Genomic DNA, 26,823 nt, shown 5'->3' with positions numbered 1-26,823 from the left:
CATCAGTTGCCAATCCAAAATTGGTCCACAGCCAAGACTGTCAAACCCGATTGGGCCCTTTCAATAACACACCCATTCACACAAACCTGAACATTGTTTAAAGTTTGAGTCACAATTACTGCAGCTAGGATCGACAAAGCAATATTGACTATACCTGATGGATCAAAGTCTTGAAAATAATCAGGACAATGCTGGACAGCCACTGTTCCAGGAGGTGCATCTTCCCAGCACAACCATCCATCCCATGTCCTGCTACATGCAGTGTTTGTCTCTGATGAATGAAAGGAATTATTAAAATACTGTAAGAAACAGTGGAAAATATTTTTGTCATACAGTGAGATTATTTCTTGCCACCTTTGCTGAAACGCAGTTAATGATAGCACTGTATTGTTTTCTTTTCACAAAGGGCATTATCATTATGACAGTTTAACAAAGCTGAGTTATTTTACAGGGAGTCAAACTTTACACCATAGAAAAGCTTTGCCCAGTCTATGCCAATGCTTCTGTTTAGCATGAACTTCTATCTACCTTTCTTGATTTTGCTGCATATCCTTCTCTTTCCTTCTCCCTCAAGTATTTATCTAAATTCCTCTTAACAAACACACGGTCATTTTTTTTAGAGTTCTGGTGGCTCTGTAGGATCTCTCAGCGTTAACCCTAAAATATATGAATGCACATCACATTGAGATATGGATGTAACAAAAAGATTCAGGACATGATGTTTCTGGTGGTTTCCCTTCCCAAGCAAAGAAAGCGTTTGTACAAAATATTTATCCAATTAAAGTTTCCCATGAGAGTAAATAATGAGAAATTGGCAAGAAGATCAGAAAGCAAAGAACACAGATTTAAGATAATTATCAAAGGAACTTGACAGAAAACAAGTAGAATGTTTTTATCCAGTAAGATGTTACAATCTGGAACACATAATCTGAAAATCTAATGGAAGAAGCATCAACAGCGACATTTGAAGAGAAGTTTGCTGTATATTTGAAAAGGAACAAAATTAAGACCTGTGGGGGAAAAAGAAGAGAGGTGGGATCATTTGGATAGCTCACAAGCATGATGGTCTAATAGAATCCCCTTCTGACTGTGTGGACTGAAATGTACAGACGGGTGTCAGATAACTCATTTCGCTGGAAGAAAGGACAGCAGTTAATCGACAGACCTGGAACAAACCTGTCCTGCAGCGGTCTACTGCTACTAGTGAGCTAAATAACCTCACAATGGCTCTTCCCCAAAGTAAGACAGACCACAAACACAGGAGGTGCCGGCTAATTTGACAGCAGCAATTCTGTCAGTACCAGTGTTCCACTGGGCATGCAGGCCCAATTAGGAGGAACCTAATGATGGAACACTGGGTTGTGACAAGTCTGGGGATTTTGGGTGGAGGTTTGGAGCTTTAGCGGAAGGCGCGGGAGGGGGAGCTGGGTCTTAAAGAATGAAGGAATTGGAGTACTGCTTTATCAGGGAGTGTCCCCATGGACAAGGGGTATCCTCTAATGCCTTCCTGAAACACTACCCTGACTGCTCATGCCAACTGTACTACAAAAGGGCAGCGTAACATTTGGATCAATTGAGCTTCTAACTAGCACAACTAACATTTATTTATTTATATATTGAAAGTGAGCTGTTGATTTTGGCACTTGCCAAAGCTCGGTATTATGGTAGGGAGCCTGGGAATAGGTGACAAGGAGGTGCGCTAGCCAGACTCCCTATCTCGCAAGCTTCTCCACTAAGAACACTGCTAGTAGGAGCATGTAATAACTAGCCCTATGATGCCAGAACTTCCACAGGCCTGACAAATAAATGCCCTTGTATCTTTTCATCAAGCCGCATAAAGGCTACACACAAACATGCGTATTGTCATGTAAGAACAAGCAGCAGTTCTAAAAAACAGTACATTTAATAAATGTTCTCATGCTAAACATAGCAATGTGAAACTGATTTTTTAAAAAAATGGACAACTTCTGTTTTATATTTCAAGGGTTTAGTAACAGAGTCCTACTTTCCCTGATCAAATTACGTTAACTATAAATCCTACAATTCTTTTGCTAAATTTGCTGACAGGCAACACTGCACAATTGCAGAGCAAAGCAGAAAAAGCACAACAGTAAAATGGAAAAAGATTAATCCCATTCAAGGTTTGCATGCATCCTGTGGTTTTCTTAATTATAACCAATATCGGTAATGCCAATAAAAAACAAAGAAAGGCAATGGATTGAAATGTAAATTTTCTGAACAATAAAAGAACAAACATTTTCAACTTTTGTTCAAATTTAAAAGAATAAATATATATTTTAAGGTGTTGTATAACCTGTTCTTTGTTTCCAGCAGTTTCTGTTTTAATTTCTGATTATTACCGTTTTCCTCTGTATTGTGGGAAGATAGGAACAAAGGGACTTGATAGAGTAGATGCTGTGAGATTGATTAGTAAGAGAATCTAAAACACAGCAGCAAAGTCTCAGGATAAAAAGTCAGTCCTTCAGGGCTGAATTTCTTCAGTTGGGTTATGTTTCTTTGAAATTCTCTACCCCGGAGGTTGAGGATCTATTGTGAATATATTTAAAACTGGGGTTGGCAGTTTATTATTGGTTTTCAGGGAATCAGAGGATATGGGAAGTGGGCAGGAAATGGCGCTGAAGCCCAAGATGAGCCATGTTCACAGTGAATGACAGGGCAGGTTTGATGGGCCATATGATCTACATCTAATTCTTTGACATTTGTAGAGGCGATGGTACTTCCACATGACTACAGCATTTGTGATGTTAGGTCGTAGAGGTGGCACTTGGGAGAAACTTCTGAAGAAGTCAGCAACAGATGCTGAGAAGTTCCTCATCAATGTTACTTCACTAGAAATACATGGATTGTTTCATGGATTAAAGGGATTTCTGACCATGTCTGGTTGAAGCACCATCAGGGAAAGGAGAAATTCGCTGGTAACGCAGCCACCATCTCTGTCGTGTTACTGTAATATTGCCAGAGTGCCAGTCGTTCTTGTGACTGCACCATAATTTCTGTTCAAACAGACTTAACACATTTACCATGAATCCAATGTAAAGGGTGAATACCCTGCACACTTGCATCCACTACTGCACAGAGCCCTTTGACACTAATACTTGCAGCCTTTGGAATGGCAGTAACCAGAACTGAGAGATTCATAGAAAGCAGCACTATATTACAATGTCCAGTGTGAAACTAATTTCTGAGCAGCACCGCTGGCTTCTCTGTCAGTATCTAATCAAGGAAATCAGAGGTCTGTGAAAGAATGGGCAGGACTCCATTCAATGGCATCCTCATACTAGTTGAAGTTTTAATGACTCCTTACTAAAAATAGAATCAAGGTTAAAAGGTTTTCTTTCCACCAATGATTACTGCAAAGCCTAGAAATGTGAGACTACCTCCCTAAGCTGGCCTCACACCTGTTCCCTGGATCTGACTGGGGCAGCTTCACTTATGAGTTCCATAACTTAACCGAAAGCACGACATATTCATCTGTATGCCAATATAGTATTGTAGCTATGGACTGTTACATTAACATTTCCTTCTCAACCTTGCCTCACCCTATAGTGTTGAAGATAATTCTAACAGATCATTTTAAATTACACTCAGCTAACATATTATTTATTAGCAATAAGCAGATTGCCTTACAACTAATGTAAAATTGAGTAGTATTAATTGAACTACAACTGAGGAGAATGTGTTGTTGGCAGTGGTGCAGAACTCTGAATGCAAAATGACACATCAGCATGAATGCAGAACAGCCACTTCTTTTTTTACCATTTTCTTTATGGGCAGGAGCCTGCATAATCTTCTGGTAGCATTCATACTGCGCAGTCATTATTTTTTGCCTGGTGAAGCCAAATCCTTGGTATAATTCCACAGGTACATTCCGTGTACTGTTCTCCGTCATGACCACTGCAAACTGATACAAAACAAATATATTGTTCGAGACATGTAACATGTATAGATCTGTGGAAGTGAATATCAGTTAAACTAAACTCCGACTAGGCTTTTATGCAATTCTTTGTCAACAAAATTTAACTATTGCCCAATAATTTGTATTATTTAGAGATACTGCACAGCACTTGCATGACTGCCAAGAAATGAGCTTGTTAGTTTGCCATCTTAGACACCAGGTCACCATCTCAAACCCTCATCCCCACCATTCAGCATTGCTGTCTTCTTCAAGAGGAAAAAAAATGTTACATAGATGTTCCAGTGCAAAACAGGAAATTCCATGAGCAAATTGTGCAGATGGCTTCAGATATACCACATGCACTGACTCAAACATGAACATTCAAACTATACTACTGGGTGGCCTTTCCCTATAGGTACATGTGAAATTAAACATCAATTATATGAATGGTACTGATTTTTGTGAACTGATTAAAGCATTCTCATGATAAAAATGTGACAATTCTTTGCATGCTATCCCAACAAAGCTGGCATATAAATAGTGTACATATCCAGTACAAGCAAGTTCGCCATCCAAACAAATTATGCAGTTCTGTTATTTCGTAAGCATAATAAAACTGTTTGTATGTGTAAGTTATGTAGCGTAATTGAATTTCTGAACATCAAATGAGAATGGCCAAACAGGATTTTATGCATTTTCTAAATAAATTATTAAGACCTACCTTTGAAATGGAAAGGAAGAACAAAAAATGAAACATCCAGTTCCTTTCCATCGAAGACATTGTCCAGAATAGTTCACTATTGAATATGACAGCCTATAAAGTGATAAAAGAAAATAGCCTGAGTGACAAACAACAACTGGAACATATTAAAATAACATGCATCTCAGAATAGGGATTGTGCACTTTTCCTGGTTTGTATCATATATCATAAGGATTCTGTATTTTTGCTGTTTAATATCATATATCATCGGGATTCTGCATCCTGTCTGTTTACAGTCATATATCACAGGAATAGTACATTGTTGCCTTCTAATATGATGCTCATCCAAACACCATGAGCTTTGAATTGCAATTTAAATTCGTGAGCATCAAAATAACAATGCTCCCTTTTGAATTTGGACCACTTTTGAGCTAACTGCCAATTGTCTATTTTACATTTATATTGCAGCTTATGGTGTGAAATGATTTCTGCTTCACATCAATGAAACTGTGCCAATACAATCCAAAAATGGGTTCTCATCTGACTCCATTCAATCTTGAGACTTGATGGATAGTAACTGTGTTTGATCAGAGTGAGCCGGAATTTTAAAGATTCTTCCTTGGATCCCTGAGCATTCTTTAAACTGATGTGTAATTTTAAAAGTTTTGAAAATTCAGGCATTCTCATCTAAATTCATCACAATTTTAAATTGTTCTAATCAAGTGTATGTGAATATAAGGATCTAACAGTGGGAAGCAAGAGAAATTCTTGACCGCTGACAGGAACCCGTACAAAATTATAGTTCTCAGGTTGATATAATGATTCCGAAATGGTCAATGTTCGTGTTACACTTGCTCCAGCCATTGAACTAAAGGGAGATGTTAAAAAGACAATGGTTGTGAAAGGGTTAATATTCATTTTAGATTGGTCTCACCCATTACAATGATGCCATATACAGTCTGTGGGCAAAGAAGGTTTGCTCCAGCTTGAAGAGCAGATAAACATCACTGCATCACCTCCTTAAAGTCCGAGTAATTAGGCCTGGCCAAACTGTAGTTGTGCTCATTGCTATCATGCAATAAACCTTCTTGTTATCCAAGAATGGTGCCCCTTGTGTAGACACAGTGATATGTGCTTTAACATAAATCACTGTATAGGCCTGAAACAATGCAATGCCAAAGGGGAGTTGATGACAGTGAACTACCAACAACAGCGCTTACCTAGTATCACGTACTAGTAGAGATGGCAAATACTGCGAAGTAAGAGGAGTAGCCATCTAGGAAATACCCCAGATGACATACATTTTCATGGTGGATTCGTATCAAATGTAATTATTTTGAAAATATTTTTTCCTGTGGCCAGGGCAGCATAGCAAAATAGAACGGATTCAACACACAGCAGTTAATCTGGTATTTAATATTCATGTCCCCTTTTGCACACACATCTGTTTTTGTCCTTCCCAAAGTTGAAACTCAAATACACACAAACATTTAACCTAATGCACAGATACTAATTATGACCAAGTCTGTCATATATACACTGATTTGACAATGTCCCCCTGTTCCATTACAGCAAAAAAGTGAGCACTTTGATTTAAGTTTTCTTCCAAATAAAGTGCACACATTCTGGTTGCTTGCCAAAAAAGCATTTTGCACATCCAAGAAGAAAATTTGAAGCATTTATAGTCACATGTGTTTATCTTACAAGAATTCCCAAATTAGATACTACGTTTAAGAATATTTTGATAGCCATGGAGAATTGATAGTACATTTTTAAAGAGGCTTGTTGCAATAAACATATCCAAAAGAACATTATAATATGCGACTGAAACACCAAAAGGCATTCTTCTTCCCAAGTAAGTCATTCTCTTCATAAGGTTTCTTAAGGAAGTGCATTATTCAGTGTTTTCTTTGCCTACTTCTATTACAACTCTTGCTGCCTTGAAATTGGAAGCTTTTGAGCTTAACTTTATTCTCTACCATCATTCCAGCTCTTGAGTAGATGAATTCAGAGTGGGATGTGCCATATAATTAATTTGAACAAGTTATTTCTTTACAATAATTGATCTATTCCAATTCATATATTCTTCCAAGTGCTCAGCTGCCATAGATTTAGACAAAGGCTAGAATATTAAGTTTGTTTTAGCAGGCAATGGTGAGCTAGTTGGGAAAACATACAATAAGCAAAAACTCCAGATTTTTGATGTTGCAAATAAAATTGCTGGTTTTCCAGTTAAAATTTAAATTACATATTTTGAACTTTGCTCATGAGCAGCAACTTTCTTGTTTCCTACAACTTGCATTTCATTTATCAGCTAATAACCAATTTCAAAATTCTCCCCTCCTACCCCAAGAAAAGCAGGTGGCACAAATTCCTGACAAGAAAGTCAGAGCAGTTACATGGTGCCAGCAGCTCCCTGTTTTCTTCTTTGGACTGCTACACCACCATTTTCTAGCATCCTCCATGGACACTATACTCTCCAATGCTTCATCTACACAAATGGATATCACCACATCACCATGGCTACTTTTGGACTATCTCACACACCATTTTAGTGCTTCAGGATTTCACTTAGGAGCTTAGGGGCACTTGTAACTCGTAACCTTCTGCTGGATCACTTTTACACGTAGTGGTGCGCACACATCTTATGTACCTTATGACTGTTAGTTTTTTCTCTCAGAACACATTCAATTTATGCTGACTTGGAAGCTCTTGGGCTTTCTAGCTTGCATTGCCTTTTAACTCATAGGGTCTTCAGTGCTAACTGACAGGCTGTCAGCATCTCTGGTCTGTATCATATTTCTGCACAGCAGGAGATACAGTCAGCACATCAGTTCAGCACACTGAAAAGTCAAGGAGTAGACAGGTTGCTGTACGGCACCATGCTACATCAATATCACACCTACAGTGTGTGTCAGAAGCTTAGGTGGCAAATACTCTGCATATGCTTCAGGTAAATCACCATGTCTGACAGTGCATGAGCGAGTTCTCAGTAAAGTGAAGGGGATCAGTCAAGGAGTGTTGTCACTGTCAGTCAAGGGGCTGGTCTGATCCCAGTTCAGGGCACTGGCCGCAGTCAGTCAGAATCTTGGTCCTTTCAGATTCCAGTGATCAGTGTTCTTGCAGTCTGGGGATTGGGCCTGCGATTAGCCCTAAAGGTCAAATGTAATCAGTCCAGAGATCGCAACCTGATCACTTGAGTTGCTGTGAAGATGTGTGTATGGAGGATGTGCTATGCTCAGTGAGGGCTGTCCTGCCATTTCAGTCTGAGCATGGGCCACCCAGTCTTTCACTAACAGACCAACTGTGATGTTAAATACTCGAAAGATCTGCAGATGTTAACTTGAAGGCTTCATCTGGATTTGCCATTTCTTTATCACTTTTCATACCTGATCCAGGAAGACAATGCTTTGAGCTGCTGCATTCATAGACTGAACTGTGAGTATGCAAAGATATCATCTTCGATGATCTACAGTGGAGTTTTTGCGAGAGTCATTGTTCAAACATAAACAGACCCTTTGGTCCAACTAATCCATGCTGACCAAGTTTCTTAACCTAAATTAAACCCATGAGTCTTATAATATTGGACAAGTGCTTGACTTACGCTCCTGGCAATGTAGCATTAAGGGTATAGCAGGGCTCCATATCAAGACATAACATTAGCCTCCCTGCAAAACCTCCACAGGCACACTCTGTCAGTAAATAACATGATGCTTCATAATGACTGATGTGTAAGCATCAGAAGTACACCTACTAATATGCTGATCCTTCTAATTAGTCCCTTCTCCACAGATTATCAGATCAAACCTCAGCTTGCAGGATTCCTTATGGTTTTGTCAGAAGTCTGACAATGATGTAGAGGAAGAGAGCAAATAAAGTGCCATCAGAATCCAGAGAGAGAAGCAGCAGGCAAGATACCTCAAAGACACAGAGGAGGATTGCCAGGCCGTGAATCTACCATCCTCACTTTCATTATCTAATACTGTTAGAAGCCCAAAACAGTGTAAAGTATGGACTTCCAACTGTTGTTTCTGCTGAAGCATGGCTTTTGCTTGGAAGTAATGGATGGACATTCTATTCCCATGCCTGTCAAAGTTACATTGACCTGAAATTTTATATCAGTAGCTTGATCCATGGAACAACTGAAGAACTCCATGGCCCCTTCCAATCCTCAAACCACAAATGCACTCTGGATATGACGGATGCCATTTTCTCCAGATCACAGCAGTTCATATCCTTCTGTTGCGGCAGGGAGAGTCAAGCAGCCTGGACAGTGGGATTCTCCAGAATCGCTGGCATCTCCCAGTGGCAGGGCATTATCAATTGCTCCCACATTGTTTTGGGAGCATCCTATCATCAACCTGCAGATTTCATCAAACTGCCATGATGCACATGGCATGGACAACTCATAGATTCTGCCTCCATCCAAGGTTCTCAGGCTATACAGGGATGGCTGCTAGGTGACACGGGCTACCTTGTCCAAATGCCTTTATGAATCCCTCAGACAATGCAGAATGGAGATACAATGCTACCCATGCTTCTTCAATGGCCTAGTGAACAGACCATAGGAATCTGTAAGATGGCGGTTTTGTTGCCTATTCTACTGTGGTCTTTGAAGGCTAAAAAAGGTGTACCATATCCCAGTGGCCTTCACATCTGGAGCGGGCAGAGAGGGATGTGCTGAATGCAGATGAAATAGGACATTGTGAACAATCTTCTGACAGTAAGGTTGAAGATTCTCATAAATATGTCAAACGCAATTTCTCTTTCCTTAGGCCATGTTGACTCTGCCTGATTGTATCACGATTTGCTAAACACCCTGTTACTTCTTTGTTAACAATGGATTCTACCATGTGCGTAATGACAGTTGTTAGGCTGACTGACCAATATTTTACTGCTTTCAAACGCTTTCACACCTTGAGCAGTGAGGTGTTACGTTTGTTATTTTCTCATTCCCTGGGTCTTCACAGAATCTCGAAAATTTTGGAGACTAATGTCTGCAGCCCATTCCTTTAAAACCCTAGGATATACGTCATCATGTCAGGCCACTCATCAGATTTTAGACTTATTAGTTTCTCATTTTTTACAACTGTGATTGATTAAGTTCATCTCTCTCTTTCGTTTCTTGTTTTCCAAATGCTTGGGTTGCTTTTTATGTCTTCTACTTTGGAAACAGATATAAAATATTGATTCAAAGCATTTGCTATACTCTTGTGGTCACCTGACCCAAAACTCTGACTTTTTTCTTCACAGATGCTGCCAGACCTGCTGAGTTTTTCCAGCAACTTTGTTTTTGTCCCTGATTTATAGCACCTGCAGTTCTTTCTGTTTTTATCTGCTATACTCTTGTTGTCAATTATTGGTTTTCCAAAGTCATTCTTTAAGGGAACAATGCTTACTTTTAGCTACTCCTTTGCTTTTCATATGTGTGTAGAAGTTTTTACTGTCTGCTTTTACATTACTTGCTTGTATTCTCTCATATTATAATCCATCTCCACTTTTTTGTCATTCCTCACTTATTTCTCAGGAGAGGCATTAGCAGCAGCATCGATGTATACTGCCTTCCATTGCTTTCACCTTGGGAAAAGTGAGTGATGCAAATGGTCTGAAGACAAAATATTATAAAGATATATCCCTGTTGGGTACACTCCAAATAGGGCTTCTGACAACACCTTGAATCAAAGTCAGATTATCAATGGCATATATTTTAAAACTTTGGGCTAATTCTTCAGTGAGCCAAAACCTGTATAATTTCACAGCTTGTTTAATAAAGACATTAATGTCATAATGTTATTGCAACAAAGTTATGAAATGTGCCCCTTCCAATTGTCTATTAGTTTCATTGCAGCATTTTATACAATATGTGGTCAGAATATGGAGATCAACACCATTGGGAGAGGATGATTGAAAAGTATAGAGGCATTAAGAGGAAGCTAGGTAAGCCTATGTGAGAAAAGAGAACAAAGGGTTACACTGATAGATTTAGTTGAGAAAAGGTGGAAAGGGAGTTCAAGTGGAGCAAGAATACTGGCATGCACTGGGCTGAATGGCCTTTTTTCTGTGCTGAATAACCTATACCATATATGTAGTTCTATGCATTTGAATAGATTGCTTTCACACAAATACTTGCAGATCTCGATTCCTTTTTTAAATTCATTCATGAGACGTCAATATTGCTGGCTAGACTAACATTTATTGTCCATGTCTTTCTGCCCTTGAAAAGGTGATATTGAACCACACTCTTGAACAACTGCAGTCTGAATGTAGGATCACCCACAATGTTCTTAGGGAGAAAGTTTTGGTGTTTTGATCCTGTAACAGAGAAGTAATCACACCATAATTAGTCTATAGCTTGGAGGGGAACTTGCAGTTGATGGCATTCCAACGAGTTTGCTGCACCTGTGCTTTCAGGTGGGAGAGGTTATGGATTTGGAAGATGCTGCTGAAGAAGAATGGTTAGTTTCTGCAGTGCCTATTGTAGTTGGTGCATGCCATGCATTGTTTGGTGGAGGTTGTAAACGTTAAAAATGACTACACGTTGCCAGTTAAGAGGGCTGTTTTGTTCTGGATGGTGTCAAACTTCTTGCGTGTTCTCGTACCTGTACTCATCCGGGCAAGAGGATGCTACTTCTTCACACTCTTGACTTTATGCCTTGTAGGTGCTGGACAAGTTTTGGGGAATCAGTAGATAGCTTATGTACAGCTAAATTCCCATGTTCTGACTAGTTTTATTTTAACCAGCAAGGTATTTATATAGTTAATTCAATTCAGTTTTTGATCAATGGTAACATCTTAAAATAGTCTCAAAATTCATGATCCCAGTGATTTAGAAAATGACAACTGGGGAATTCAGTTTTGAATTTTTCCAGGCATGAAAGTTTCCATTTAATCACAAGTCATTTGGAATAATTACAGAACATGTAATAATCAAAGTCACATTCCCAAGACTGTAATCTACATGGCTTGAGCTCATACTCACATGATAACACGCAACATTGAAATTAAGAAAATTGTTTATAAACGTACTTGAAAATAATAGTCATCTATAATGCTGTAATCTATCTCAAGCACAGCACTTGTAAAGAGTGGAATGTATAATACATTCTGTCAAGGATCAAGTCAAACATGACAGAATCTTGAATATGGATAGCATTCATTCTGATGTTATTCACATTTTAAATATGAGTATTTTAAATCAGAGGCAACTCTGAATGAAGCTTTTTCAAATGAGCCTGTAACCAATACGCACTTGTAGAGTTCTTTGCTTGAAGATAATACCAATGTTCACGAATTGGTTGCCTAGACCACTCTGATAGAGCTTGGCTGAATTAAAATATTTAACTGAAAAAGATAAATTGAACATAAAACATTACGGTGTGCCAAAATAAAATGATATTAACGCCTACACAAAAAAAAACCCACAGGACACAAAATCAGAAATTGCTTGAGAAGGTCTCCCACTATCTGTGGAGAGAAAGCAAAGTTAATGTTTTGAATTCAGTGGCCCTTATGCAGAACTGGGTTCTATAGAAGGGTCACTACGCCAAAACATTAACTTTGCCTTATCTCCACAGGTACTGCCAGGCCTGCTGAGATTTTCCAGTAATTTCTGTTTTCTTTTTCCAATTTGCAGCATCTGTAGTTCTTTGTGTTATTGCAACTTATAATAGTACTTGATTTATTGTATATACAAATAACAAAATACGGAAGCCGCAATATATTCTGTACAGAATGCACATGCACTTAATCTTTAAATATAGCTATTCTACAGATCCAAAATGGATTGCACAGATAGAGTCATACAGTTATACAGCATGGAAACAGGCCCTTCGGTCCAACTGGTCCATGCTAAACATAATCCCAAATTAAACTAATCCCAGATAATAAAATGTGAGGCTGAATGAACACAGCAGGCCAAGCAGCATCTCAGGAGCACAAAAGCTTTTGTGCTCCTGAGATGCTGCTTGGCCTGCTGTGTTCATCCAGCCTCACATTTTATTATCTTGGATTCTCCAGCATCTGCAGTTCCCATTATCTCTTAAACTAATCCCACCTGCCTGCTCTGGCCTGTATCCCTCCACACCTTTCCCATTCATGCATCTATCTAAATGTCTTTTAAACATTGTAATTGTACACATATCCACCACTTCCTCAAGAAGTTCATTCCACATGCAAACCACCCTCTGTGTAAAAAAATTGTCTCTTACATCTTATTACAATCTCTCTTCTCTCACCATGAAAATGTGCCCGATAGTCTTGAAAACCCCCATCCTAGGGAAAAGATAATTACCATTAACTCTATCTATACCTCTCATTATTTTATAAATTTCTATCAGGTTGCCTCTCAACCTCATACGCTCCAGTGAAATAAGTCCCAGTCTATTCAGCCTTCCTTTATAACTCAAGCCACTTTGATCTTTGTTGGTTTCTGCAAAAATTCAGGTACAGCAGCTCACTTACTTCAGAGACATGAAAAGCTTCAAAAAATAAAATGTAGAATCATAGAATCCATACAGTATGGAAAGAAGCTATTTGGCTCATTGAGTGCCCACTGACCCTCCAACAAGCTCCAACATCCAGATCCAGCTCCCTAATATATCCCCATAACACTGCATTTCTCATGGCTAATCCATCTGGCCTGCACATCCCTGGACACGACAGGCCATTTTCAGCATGGGCAATCCACATAATATCTTTGAACTGTGTGAGAAAACCGGGGCATCCAGAGGAAGCCTATGCAGACACAGGGAGAACATGCAAACACTGCACAGTCACCCAAGGTGTCAGGAGTAACTCATTCATAGAGTATTCCCAGTCTCTGACCTGCTCTGGTAGCCACTGTGTTTATGTGATGAGACCAGTTGAGTTTCTGGTCAATGATACCCCCCAGGATGTTGATAATGGGAGAATGCAGTAATGGCAACACCCTTGAATATCGAGATATGGTGGTTTGATTGTCCATTATTGGAGATGGTCACTTCCTGGCATTTGTGTGGCACGAATGTTGCTTGCCACTTGCTAGCCCAAGCCTGGATGTTGTCCAGACCTCACTGCATTTTAACATGGACTGTTTCAGTATCTGAGGAGTTACAACTGTCCTGCTATTTGTGTACAGGATATACCTGGGAAATTTTCGATATTGTTGGGTGGATGCTATTGCTGTGATTGTACAGCAAGTGTTTGGCTAGGGGAGTACAACTCAATACTATTGCCAGAATGTTGTGAGGGCCTGTAATCTTTGCACTATTCTGTAATTCCAACCATTTCTTGATATCACATGGCGTGAACTGAGTGTGCTGAAGTCTGGAGGGTCCCCAGATAGATCATCCAGTTGGCACTTCTGGCTAGAGATTGCTGCGAATGCTTCAGCCTTATCTTTCCCAATGATTGTTGGACTCTTCCATCATTGAGGATGGGGACAATTGCGGAGCCTCCTTCTCCAGTGCGTAGTTTCATTGTCCACTATCATTCATGACTGGATTTGGCAGGACTGGAGAGCTTAAATCTGATCTGTTAATTGTGGGATCATTCAGCTCTACCCATCATTTGCTGCTTATGCTGTTTGGTGTGCAAGTAATCCTATTTGGTAGCTTCACCAGGCTTCACCATTTTATCAGTCTTCCTGGTACTGCTCTTGGACTGCTCCCCTATACTCTCTATTGAGCCATGCTCAATCCCCTGGTTGGATGGTACTGGTTGAGTGGGGGTTATGCTGGGCCATGAGGTTACAGATTGTGCTGGAGTAAATTCTGCCGTTGCTTAGCCTTAAATAAGGTGGACCAGATTTAGGACTAAGTTGAGGAGGAACTTCTTCACTCAAAGTATTGTGAGTCTGTGGAATTCCTGTCCAGTGAAGCATTTAAGGCAATGAAAGTTTTTAAGGCAAAGGCTGATAGATTTTTGCACAGTGAAGGAATTAAGAGTTTTGGTGAGCAGGTGGGTAAGTGGAGCTGAGTCCACAAAAAGATTAGCCATGATCCTGTTGAATGGGAGAGCAGGCTCGATGGACCAGTCTTGAGTTGCTAGATCTGTTTGAAATCTGTCTCATTTAAAGCAGTGATGATGCCACACAACATGATGATGAGTACTTTCAATGTGCAGGGTGGACTTTATCTCCACAAGGATTATGCAATAATCACTCTTACCGATACTGTCATACACAGAAGCATCTGCAGCTGGCAGACTGGTAAGGATGAGATCAAGTGTATTTTTTCCTTTTGTTGGTTTCTTCACCACCTGCTGCAGACCCAGTCTAGCAGCTATGTCCTTTGGGACCTGACCAGCTCGATCAGCAGTACAGCTGCTGAGCCATTCCTGGTGGTGAATAGAGCTGAATTTCCCCTATAGAATACATTTTGCGCCGTTGCTAACTTCATTCCTTCCTGCAAATGTTGTACAACAAGGAGGGTACCAATTCATCAACCAAGTGAGAGTGGCATGTGGTAAAAAGCAGGAGATTTCTTTGCCCATGTCTAACCTGAAGTCATGATACTTTATTGGGTCCGGAGTCAATGTTGAGGACTCCCAGTGTAACTCGCCGCCAACTGTATACCACTGTGCCGCTCCCTGTGCTGTGTCTGTCCTGGCAATGGTAAATATCCAGGGATGGGACCGGTGATGTCTGGGACTTAGTCCTTAGGGCATGATTTTATGAGTGTGACTCTGTCAGGCTGTTGCTTGACTAATAGGTGAGATAGCTCTCCCAACATTTGGCACTAGTTCTCAGACATTAGAAAGGAGGACTTTGCAGGTTCAACAGCAATGTTTCTGCTGTTGTCTTTTCCAGTGCCTAGGTTGATGCCAGGTGTACCATCCCGTTTCACTTCTTTGTTGAGACTTCATTGAGATTGATAAATGATTTACTAGGCCAGTTCAGAGGGCAGTTGAGAATCAACCAAATTATTGTGGCTCTGGAATCACAGGTATGCCAGACCCGATGAGGATGGTGGCTTTCCTTCACTGGAGGACCCTAGTGAGCCAGGTGGGCTTTTCCAACAATTGTTTCATGGTCATTAGCAGATTCTTAATTCCAGATATTTTTTATTGGACTCAAACTTCACCAATTGCCGAGGTGGGATATGAATCTGGGTCCCTGAAACATTAGCTGAGTTTCTGGATCTGATTACTCTGATTACTCATCTAAGGATATTGCTAAAAGAAAGACTTGTTCTGAAGCATTTCATCTTTCATTCATCAGGACAAGCACTTAAATGTCAAAGTTAAAACAACTGCAATTCATACTGCCAGAGAAAAGAGTGATGATTGATTTGCCAGTCAGCTCTGATTGGCTGAGATGTTGCCACTGAGAGACTAGGAATCATATGTCTTCCCAGGCTCCTGAATAATCAAAAAAGAGTGCAAGATTTGAACGGGTCACTTTTGCTTATAGAGAATATGTCCCCCCACAGGAATGTATTTTGTTTGTAGCAAATGTAAATACACCACTTTATGAACTCAACTGATTACCTTCCATTAGTTGTTACTGTGACTAGTGTGTTTTGTAAGCTCGTTAATTATGGTCTATGCTCCGTGTATTAGAAATGGCCAAGGAACTTGTTATTTGATTCAATCAGCCAGTTCTTGGAAAATAAGGACATCACATTGACAATGAAATTCATTCATGATATTGCTCAAATAGAAGAGACTGATGGCACCATCTTGTTAACAGAAAATACTACTCACATAACTAGTACATGGAAGCAGCGTGAAAATGCTTGCTTAACCTGTTCAATTTTTTTCAGGGCAGCTGACTTATGGATGGCCCCAAGTTTACGGACTTTAGGATATGGGAAATCAGTCAGTAATGCATTGAATAGCCAAGTCTAGACACATGAATAGGATATTCAGCAGTAGACGATTTGAGACAAGATAAGGTCAGACATTGTATGGAGGTGAAGATATGCAATTTTTGTGATGGCATGAATATGTGGTTGAAAGCTCTTTTCACAATCAAACATAAGAATGGTGCAGTCAAGCTGGCTTAATCTCAGACTATTGCTACAGAGAAGGATGAGGTCGGTAGCTGCAAAACTGAATTCAGAGTCCAGACTGAATATAATGGTATCATTTTTCCTGATTTAATTGGAGAAATTTCTGCTCGTCCAGTACTAGTCTTTGAATAAACAGTCTGATAATTTAGCAACAGTGGAGGAGTTGAGAGGTGATGGCGAGATAGAGTTGAGTGTCGTCAGTGTGCACATGAAAAGTAATACTGTTCTCTTCATATATCTACATCATTTGGCATATTTTTGCAGACTCTCCACAATTTGCTTTAATACATATTTTTATATCATCAGCAAATTTAGCTACAATACAATTGGTTCCTTCAGCCGAGTCATTAATATAGATCATAAGTAATTGAAGACCCACGCTGATCCCTGTGTACATTCCACTAACTAGCTATATTTTGTCAAAGTGAAAGTGATTCACTTATCCTGACCATTTGTTTCCTGGTAGTTAACCGATCCTTTATCCACACTATCATATCACTGTCAACACTATGAGCTCTTATCTTCTGCAGCAAGTTTTAAAGTGTTATTGTACAGAACCTCATTTTGAAATCCAAACAAATCAGCTTTACTCACTCTCCTTTATCCACTTTGCTTGTTTCATTCTCAAAGAATTCTAATATTTTTGATAAATATGGCTTTACTTTCACCAGGCCATGTTGACACTGCCTGTTTAAATAATGATTTCCTAAATGTTCTGTTGTTATTTTCTTAATAACAGTTTCTAATATTTTCCAAATGATAGATGTTAGTCCTTGTAGCTTATGGTTGTTTGCTTTCTGTCTCCCTTCTTTCTTGAATAAAGATGTTATATTTGGGCTTTTCCAATCTACTAGAACCTTTCTTCATAATCTAGAATGCTTTAAAAGATTGCCACAAATGCACCCATCACCTGTATACCTAATTTTTCTTTAAAAGACCTTATGATAAGGCTATTTGATCCACTGGGCGTGTTAGCGTTCAGTCCCATAAGACTTCCTTGTATCTTTCCTTTAGTTATCATGCCTGTTTTAATTTCCTCCCTCTCCTTTTGCTGTTTGATTTTCCAACATTCTTCAAATATCTTTGTGCTTTTTACTGTGAAGATGGCCACAAAGTTCTAATTGAAGTTCTCTCCACTTACCTGTTTCCCATTTTAATTCCCCAGTTTCATCCTCGAAGGAAACTTACTTTAGCTACTCTATTTCTTTCTCATTTACTTGCAGGATCAGCTGTTTGGATTGTGTCAATCTTAGTGACAAAGTGATCCATGAGCTCTTGAGAAGACAGAGGAAGCTGGAGAGCTGGGGAGAGAGGTATAAGAAAGGAACCAGGGGCTATAGAGTCAGGAACTCATAAAGCAAGGAAACAGACTCTTTGATCCAACTCATTCACACAGGCCAGATTCTTAAACTAATCGAGTCCCATTTGCCTGCATTTGTCCCATATCCGTCTAAAACCTTCCTATTCAAGTATCCATCCAGATGTCTTTTAAATGTTGTATTTGCACCTACATCCACTGTGTCCTCTGGCAGCTTGTTCCATACATACCAGCATCCTCTGCATAAAAATGTTGCCCCTCAGCTCCTTTCAAATCTTTCCCCTCTCACCATAAACCTACACCCTCTCGTTTTGGACTCCCTTATCCTAGGAAACATACCTTACCTATACATTCTGTCCATGCCCCTCATGATTTTATAAACCTCTGTAAGGATCACCTCCTTATTCTCCGATGCTCCAGAGAAAAAGCTTATTCAGCTTCTCTGTAAAGCCTCACACTATTCTGCCTCTCTCTATTATCTCAAACCCTCTAGTCGTGGCAACATCCTTGTAAATCTTTTCTGCACACTGTCAAGTTTAACAGCGTCCTTCCGATAGCAGGGTGACCAGAATTGTACGCAGTAGTCTAAAAGTGGACTTGCTAATGTCCTGTACTGTCGTAACGTGACCTCCCAACTCCTATACTTAATGCACTGACCAATGAATGCAGGTGTACAAATGCCTTCTTCACATTCCTGATCTACATGCAACTCCACTTTCAAGGAACTATGCACCTGCACCCATAGGTCTCTTTGTTCAGCAACACCCTCCTGTTATAAAGATTGTCCGAAGAAAATTAAGATTTTTTTTCCCAATTAGCTTGTTACTTCCATGTTTGTACAAAACTAGTTGGCTCATTTTGTTTTCAGGCTTTGTGCTGGGGCATTCAGTACCTTCACTGCTACCCACTGTTCCTCCTTGTTTGGTCCTGTCCTTGTTTGCCTTACCAAAGTACAATACCTCACATTTATGTAAATTAAACTGTAGCTGCTTTGCATTCCAGGGTAATCCTGTAATAATGACCCAGTAGTGTCAACAGTGATCCAGCCAGAACTGGTGATGGACACCAAATCCTTAAGTGGGCAAAAATATAGTGTGGTCGGATGTAGGTATGGTTCAATGCCTGACATAATGTGATAGGTTGTCCAATAATGTCACCTCCAACAAGGAAAGACTGTCTCGCACACCTGGGAACTGCATTGTATTCCTGTACAGCAAGAAGGTCAGCAAAGGTCTGCATGTGGCATCTATCTTGGAAAACTCTGCGGTAACGGAGCTGTTTGACCCAAAGCCCATACGAGATTGTCAATAACAAGAAGAACGTCAGCTGAGTTTATGGTGGCTCCATGTGCACCAAGTGTATATGTGACAGAATTAAGTGTGCATTCCTTATCGAGGAACAGTGGATAGCAGTGAAGGTACTGAAGGCCCCAGCACAAAGTCTGAAAACAAAATGAACCAACTAGTTTTGTACAAACATGGAAGTAACAAGCTAATTGGGAAAAAAAAGTCTTAATTTTCTTTGGACAATCTTTCTTTCTGAAATCCAACGACCTCTTTAAGCACGAGCTTGTTTTCCTCTTAAAAGAGACCTGCTTCCTTCTTGCCACACTCAGCAGTCACTGTTGGAACTGACCTTAAACAAGTGTTTATCCTTTGTTTTTGTTTCTGACATCCGCAGGAAATGTTGAAAATCTCGACATCCAACTCTTCCGCTGTCCAGGACTACTGCTGCCAGCAGATTACCACCTCCTTTGCCGATAATGTAGTCTTTGCAAACACACTCCTGCTTTGACAGTGAACAGTACAGTCCCAATACAAGGATTCTGAATGAGGGAGTTTAATGACCTATCCCTCCTTGTATCTCCTTTAATTCACTGTATTGGATAACAGATTTAATCGCTGCTTATTAACATAACAAATCCATCATTTCAATTCATATCTTCACCTAGTTCCAACATCTCCAGAATTTCTCCATGTTAAAAGCAATGTGTGTGAATTAGCAGCTTAGGCCTGGCCAAACTCTGAACAGGAGCTTGTCGTACACATGTAAAATGTGCTCCATTCAGCACAGACTGCATGGTTAAATTCAGCTTTATGTTAATATTTTCCTTATCATTTGTTTCAGACACTCATAAAGTTTGTTTGTGACGGATTTTCACAATTTTTTCTCTGGAGAATGACAGCCACATAAACACAAATAAACGTATAGTTTGGTCAGCCTGCACACTTTAGATCAAATGTCTTGTGAATTTGACCCAGATGATTGATGCAAATATAAAAGAACTTTGGAGGAATTATCCAGAATTGTTTTGTAGCCAAGTCATAAATTTTCTATGGCCTAATTTTCAGACTGCCTGTGCGAAAAACAGTGATTTAAAATAAAAACTGAAAAAACTGCGGCAGTTGATCAGGCACATAAGCAGAGATTGCTGGAAAAAGCCCAGCAGCTCTAGCAGCATCTGTGAAGTTAAAAAAACATCAGAGTTAACGTTTTGGATCTGGTGACCCTTCCTCAGACCTCTTTTGGGTCACTGGACCTGAAACGTTAACTCGGATATTTTCTTCACAGATGCTGCCAGACCTGCTGAGCTTTTCCAGCATCTTCTGTTTTTGTGAATTATTTAAAACAAACTGTTTTAAAGAACCATGCATGGTAACACTATTCATCCCCTCTGGTTTCTAACAATTGAAAATGCATTTTGACTCGGTCTGTGTGGAATTCTTGTATGACAAAAGTAACGGCTATTTTATAGAAGGGCTATTAAAACATGTGCTTCTTGGCATTGACAGCATTCAGTCTCAAATTATACATGTTAAAACACATTCAGAGTCCAGTCCTATAACAAGAAAACCATCAGGCCACCCCACACCCTATGTCTCCAACCTTATCCAATTGCCTGGTTCTGCCCTTTCTCTCTAAAGTGCCCTTCCAATTTATTCTTAAAAGTCTTCTCAAAAATTAGCTTTTATTGATGCTTTCAACCTCTTCTTTTCCGCTCTTTACGTATTTATTTGCCTATGTCTACTTCTGAAGCACTGTGGGCTGTTACTTGGCATGAAGACATTAAAGGTAAATCTTGTGTTACATGCAGGTCACATGTTTTTTTCATATCTGCTACTCTGTCCAGCCAGCATGCATCGCCTCACAGGTTAACTTAAACAGTGATTAAATAGTGCAAACGCAACATGTTTGACAGATGTGCTGCTTTCACCTGCTTGATGTCCCATTCAGAACTCGTTTATCTTAACTCAAATGATGCATTCAGGAACACATCAGTTCCACAGCTGTTGAATCCACTAAATGTCAAACAGACTGCAGTTCACACGGATTGTTCAAGAGTGCTTCTGCCACATGCATGATTCTATTTTCTTTACTTTTTAGAAGTCACTTGTTTACAGCTTTCTCAAGGCTGTGGTTAAATTTTAGACAAAAAGTACAGTGGGGATGTAAAATGCATCATTCTGTCACCTGCACTGAAGCAAAACTCAAACAAGACTTCATGAGAATCCAATGTTACACTTAAAATAAAGAAAAGACATCAAAAATAAATGGACACACCAAAAGTAAAATACTGCCGATGCTGGGAATCCTAGCAAGAATGGCAAATTTCAAAGTACTCTGTCAGGTCCAACATCATAATGTAAGGATAGAAACTGAATGAACAGGCTGAAATTTACATAGGCAGCAGAAATCGCACTGTCACCTGACACAATCAGGACAGCGTCTTTGCTGACTAATTCGGTGATGCTGTGATCCTTGTGGCCTGCCCCGTAAAACCCGCTGGCCCAACTGAAAAGCCAGCAGCCCGGTAGCTCCAGTAGTGCCATGGTTAGCACTGATCGGATGAAGGGTCTAGGCCCGAAACGTCAGCTTTTGTGCTCCTAAGATGCTGCTCGGCCTGCTGTGTCCATCCGGCCCCACACTTTGTTAATCGCTGATCGAAGACTGTTGGGGCTGGCTGTGCCTGGAGAATGAGAGTGCACTGGCAGCTGCAAGCGCTCAGACGTGGTTATGTGGGTACTCGAGGTGCCAGGTCCAGTTGGGTGGGCCCTGGCAAGGGCTAACATGGTGCCACTGCGCCAGCAGCGGCTGTTATTGGGGCCCCCCTGTCAGCTAAAGAGTGGCAAAGAAAAAAGAGCCCTGCCACACTTGCTAACCAGGGGTGCCTGAGAGGGTTTGCCTGGCCAATTTCCCAAAGGACCATCAAGTCCCAGCAGCTGCAAAGCACTAGATGGAGCAGAAGAAGGCCTTTATTTGGCAACTTAAGAGGCTCAATTTGGCTGTAAACAGGCAGCTCATCTCCCACCTCTCCTGCCAATGGCTCTCTAGCAGGGAGAAGAGAGGCCACTCATGCCATTTTGCCATCCTTTCCTCTTCCTGTGGCCAAAGTAACATTCAGCACAAAGTTTCAAGCCGACAACCTCATGATGATAAACCCAGTGAGCTGAAACAATGCGGTGGATGATACAGGGTGCTGGCTGTCCCAATCACTCTAACGGTCCAGTGTTAATGCCAGAGCCAAGCACCATCCTGTTGCAAAGAAAGACAAGGAGGATTTGAAGCTGGTGGTAGCCAGGGATCGGGGAAATCTCTGAGCCCTGTCAATTAGACATCAACCTCTCTCCCTCCAATTAAAGCTGTGTGGTGTAGGTCTCTCCCACCCCTTGGTTAATTCCAGTCACTCCAGAGGGAAGTCTTTGAACAAATACCATTGGCCACTTTAAGGTACCAGTTGCACGAAAGGCCACCCACAGCCCACACATCTTAGTAACATTGAAGCAGGCCAGAACAGGAGGCAAGAAGGCTGCGGGCAAGTACGGCATTTTAATGGAGGGAAACAAAACAAAAGGCTCAAATCTTGCATTTATATTGTACAGAGGCTGCCAAGAGTCAACCACTTTGCTGGAATTCTGGAGTCTGTGTAGATTGGACCAGGATAAGGATAGCAGATTGCCTTCCCTAAAGAAATTAGTGAACAAAATGGGTATTTACAACAATCAGTATTGTCACCGTTAGGCCCACTCACTACGGTAGATTTTTTTTCATTGAATTTAAATTTCACCGTGATGGGTTTGAACCCACATCCCCATAACATTGGCCTAAGGCTCTGGACTTCTTCCACGACACCACTGCAACCGTAAACTAATATGACAATCCATCCCAATGTAAAGAAACAACATGCATATTAACATATAAAATATGACAATCCATCCCAATGTAAAGAAACAACATGCATATTAACATATAAAATGCTAGATGTGCATAATTTCACAGAATACGATACAAATAAATCAACATCTGCATTCCCTGAAAGCATAATAATACTCGTTCCTGTCACAAAAACAGAGATGGTCCATCTTTCAGTGTAATTTACATGTAGATTTTTTTTAACTCCACCATATGTTTATCAAAAATATCATCATTTGACAAGAAATAATGAAAACAGCAGTATTTTTTCTTCATTTCTACATTTAAATTACTCTGTGTGGTTCTTTTCATTTTCTGTTTCAGGGGCTTCTTGCATTTCCATTAGCTCAGCTCTGTTCTCTGGCTCTGTCACCTCTGAACTTTGGCACTGACTGCCAAATCTTCTTAATGTTTTGATTTGATTGATATTTCATTGATTCAAATTAATTCCCAACCCCTCATTCTAAACAAACTAAACATGGTCGACCCTTGTTAGATTTCTCTTTCAAACATATAATCTGCATGACAATGATGGCACCCATCAAAGTTATGTGAATGCACTTTGCCTCTTTACAATACCTACAATCGTATACTTTTCCTTATCGCCTCGTTGCTTTACACCATTACCTTCTGACTTACCATAGACATTCTAAGTCTCATGCCATACATATCATGACTCATCACTATCTTCTCCTGCTTTCCTCTCATTTTGCGAGTGACAACAGGCTTAAGCAAACTAAATCTTGCTCTAGTACTTTGTTTCTTAAACACTCATAAAATGAACAATCCATTGTAGACTGAGGGATTATTCTGGAAGAAATCTGAGCTTTAACTACCTGTGCTGAAGAAGAAAGACATAGTTTGTCACTTCTTCTCAAGACTTTGTCATAATCTCTCGACTTCTTTCAGAAGCATCGTTTAATGCTGTGTGATAAGCTAGTATTAGAGTAAACTTCATTCCATTCTTACTCAGAAATATTTTAAACTCTTCAGACTTCTCATCCTCTATAGGTTTGCAAAACATATGCCTGTTTAGCCTGCAATGTCTACATCATGAGCAAATAACTAAAAAATCTATAGATTACTATCAGACACCAACAGCTCTCCTATTCCATAAATTGCAGACCAGCCTCTCAAAGTCTCAATGGATTTGACACCTGTGGTATTGGACATGACTCAATATTTACATAGCCATAACTATCTGCTAAAACAAAATGATCTTTCTCTTCCACTTCCAAGGAAATCAACATATACTCACTTCCATAGTTTTCTAATATTTGACAATGGTGTGACGGGAATATTGGCTTGATCATTTTTCAGTCTGAGACTGTCCACAAATTTTCACCAATTCTTCAATTTCGATGTTAGTAATACTTTCTTGTTACTGCTTTCATGCAGTCTACCCTCAACTCATGAAGCTCCTTGAATAGTTTTTTCACTAAAACTTGGTGGAATACTGACTTTTAAATGACTTTGGAGGCAGACCTAACCTACCCTTGAATTGTTTCTACATGTGAAATACACCTGCAATTTTTCACATCACGTCCTTCAGGCCAGTCATTCATGACAGAATGGTCACTTTCTCTAGACCACATGCTGGAGAGTTTCTTATTTATCTGGCAGACACTGGCTCGTCACTTGCGTATGTAAACCAACTCACGGTTAATTCAGTGCCTGGAAATTAATCATTCTTCACAGGAAATTTCTAAAGAATGTTTGTATCTGCATTATGTGCTTATCTACAAGATTTAATATCATATAGATGGGCCATCAAAATCAATGTTCACGTTTCAAGCTGTGCTGCCAGGATAGACCTTCCTTTCTTGAAACAAATACAATCATAACAGTTGTAAGTTAGTAAAGTAAACTACATGCTGTACAAGTATTTGGGGGCTTACTTTAATCATTTATTGATTGCCAAAATCTCTTTCTTAGCCAGTGAGAAATTCTGCTCTGAATTTGTTGAAGTCTAAAAAGGAATTGCTCCAGGTTTCTCCAAACCATCTTCCATTGTGGGGGATGACATCATTCCTAATCCCTGTTTGAGATATTGTTCAATAAAATCAAGTTTTCTTTGGGATCACTGTGGGCCAAAACTGTCACTGTCCACTACTTCTTTTCCTTCTTCAACTGTTTTCTGACTCTCCACAAACAACTCCCAATCTATTTCATCTTTCAGCAGTTGATACAGTGGAACAAACGGATTACCAAAGTTAGTGATGAACTTAGAATAATATACAATAATACTAATGAATAGTCTACGTTCTTCTTTGATCTCTTCACTTTCAAAATCCCCTTGATCTTCTCCGAAATTAGATGGAGAACACCATCATCTACTTGGTGACTTAGTTGTGTTAAAGTGAACAGTAGGAAGCAACAGTTTTATTTTTAGCTTTGATTCCTCACACTGGAAGTTGATGGCTTAATTTTGCAAACTTACTATATGCTTGTGCTCTGTTTTTGCTAATTAGAATATCACCTCAGAAGCAGTGAGCCTCCTTTATCCTACTTATCACAATGTTCTGGAACACTGTGGGAGCAGTAAACATCCCAAATAGTAAAATTTCATACAGACACAACCCTTTCTGTGTATGATGAGGAAAAAATTATTTGCTCATGTTAGTTAATTCTATTTATAAATATGCATTCGACATGTGTATCTTACTGATTATATTTCTATTGGCTAGATTAGAAAACAAATCTTCACTGGTAAGCACCTTACTTACTCTTGACTTACAACCTTCATAAATCTGAACAGATCCACCTGCTTTTTGAATTCCACAATGCATTGGGCCTATTCTCTACTGTTCATAATCCCAGTTGCCCCTGCACTTTATTCGCTGGGCCCAAAACATCTGCTCACCATGTAAGCTTGATGCTATGATAGGGAGCACCAAAGCAGCCCTGCATGATAGTGGCTACCTGGTTCAAACTTTTGAAAAGACCTTAGTCCATCGCATTTGGGCCTGATTTGTACCCATTCTGCCTCAGATTAACCTGGAAGGGGAGGACGTCTCAAAGGTTGAGTAACAGGCAAAAACTGTCTCAAGTTGCTCCTTTTCAGTACACAATTGATTTTCTCAACTAACTGTCAAACAAAAAAGACATTTTATGGATCATACAATCAAGTAATATGATATATGAGCTTCAGTGTTATTGTGGTGCCAGGCACACAGGCTGTATGTCCCAATGACTGGTGGAACATATCAAAAAATATTAGCCATCATATATTTGTCATATATATTAGCATACCAATGATAGTCAACCAGCCCATGCTAGAGACCTCAGAACTCTATATCCAACAAAAGCTGTGACTCTGTAATTGAACAAAATTTATTAAACAGTCCATACTGTGCTAAGGGGACAGTAAGGACTGCAGAAGCTGGAAGCTAGAGTCAATAAATGTGGAGCTGGAAAAGCATAGCGGGTAAGACAGCATCCGAGGAGCAGGAAAGTCAATGTTTTGGGCCAAAGCCCTTCATCCTGATGAAGGGCTAAAACACTGACTTCCCTGCTCCTCAGATGCTGTCTGACCTGCTGTGCTTTTCCAGCTCCACATTTATTGACCCCAGACTGAGCTAAGTTTCACAGTGGACACTGTTTAAGATTATCTGTTGGACCTTAGGAGTTTAATGCATTTGTGCATGACGGAAGCTAAACATACTAACACACAAGACCCTGTTTTATGTAGCAAAAAAAAATCATATA

At 39.9% G+C, this 26,823-nt stretch overlaps 1 protein-coding gene and 1 pseudogene across 3 annotated transcripts in view; one reads left to right on the top strand and one right to left on the bottom strand.

Moving 5' to 3' along the window:
- Positions 1 to 26,823, bottom strand: part of LOC125453984 (calcitonin gene-related peptide type 1 receptor-like) — an 80,448-nt gene that overhangs the window by 23,477 nt on the left and 30,148 nt on the right. For all 3 annotated transcript variants that reach the window (XM_048534204.2, XM_048534202.2, XM_048534203.2), the window contains 3 exons: positions 4,638 to 4,730; positions 3,778 to 3,922; positions 155 to 271 (listed from right to left, as the gene is read on the bottom strand). In XM_048534204.2, coding sequence (XP_048390161.1) covers positions 155 to 271; positions 3,778 to 3,922; positions 4,638 to 4,697 — 322 coding nt within the window. In that variant the 5' untranslated portion in view covers positions 4,698 to 4,730. The remainder of the gene's footprint in view (positions 1 to 154; positions 272 to 3,777; positions 3,923 to 4,637; positions 4,731 to 26,823) is intronic.
- LOC125453986 (large ribosomal subunit protein eL34-like) lies at positions 19,036 to 19,381 on the top strand (annotated as a pseudogene).

Source organism: Stegostoma tigrinum, chromosome 7, assembly GCF_030684315.1.
Source record: "Stegostoma tigrinum isolate sSteTig4 chromosome 7, sSteTig4.hap1, whole genome shotgun sequence".
Lineage (NCBI taxonomy): Eukaryota > Metazoa > Chordata > Chondrichthyes > Orectolobiformes > Stegostomatidae > Stegostoma > Stegostoma tigrinum.
The sequence above is the reverse complement of the archived record's forward strand: the minus strand, read 5'-3'. Positions and strand labels throughout refer to the sequence as shown.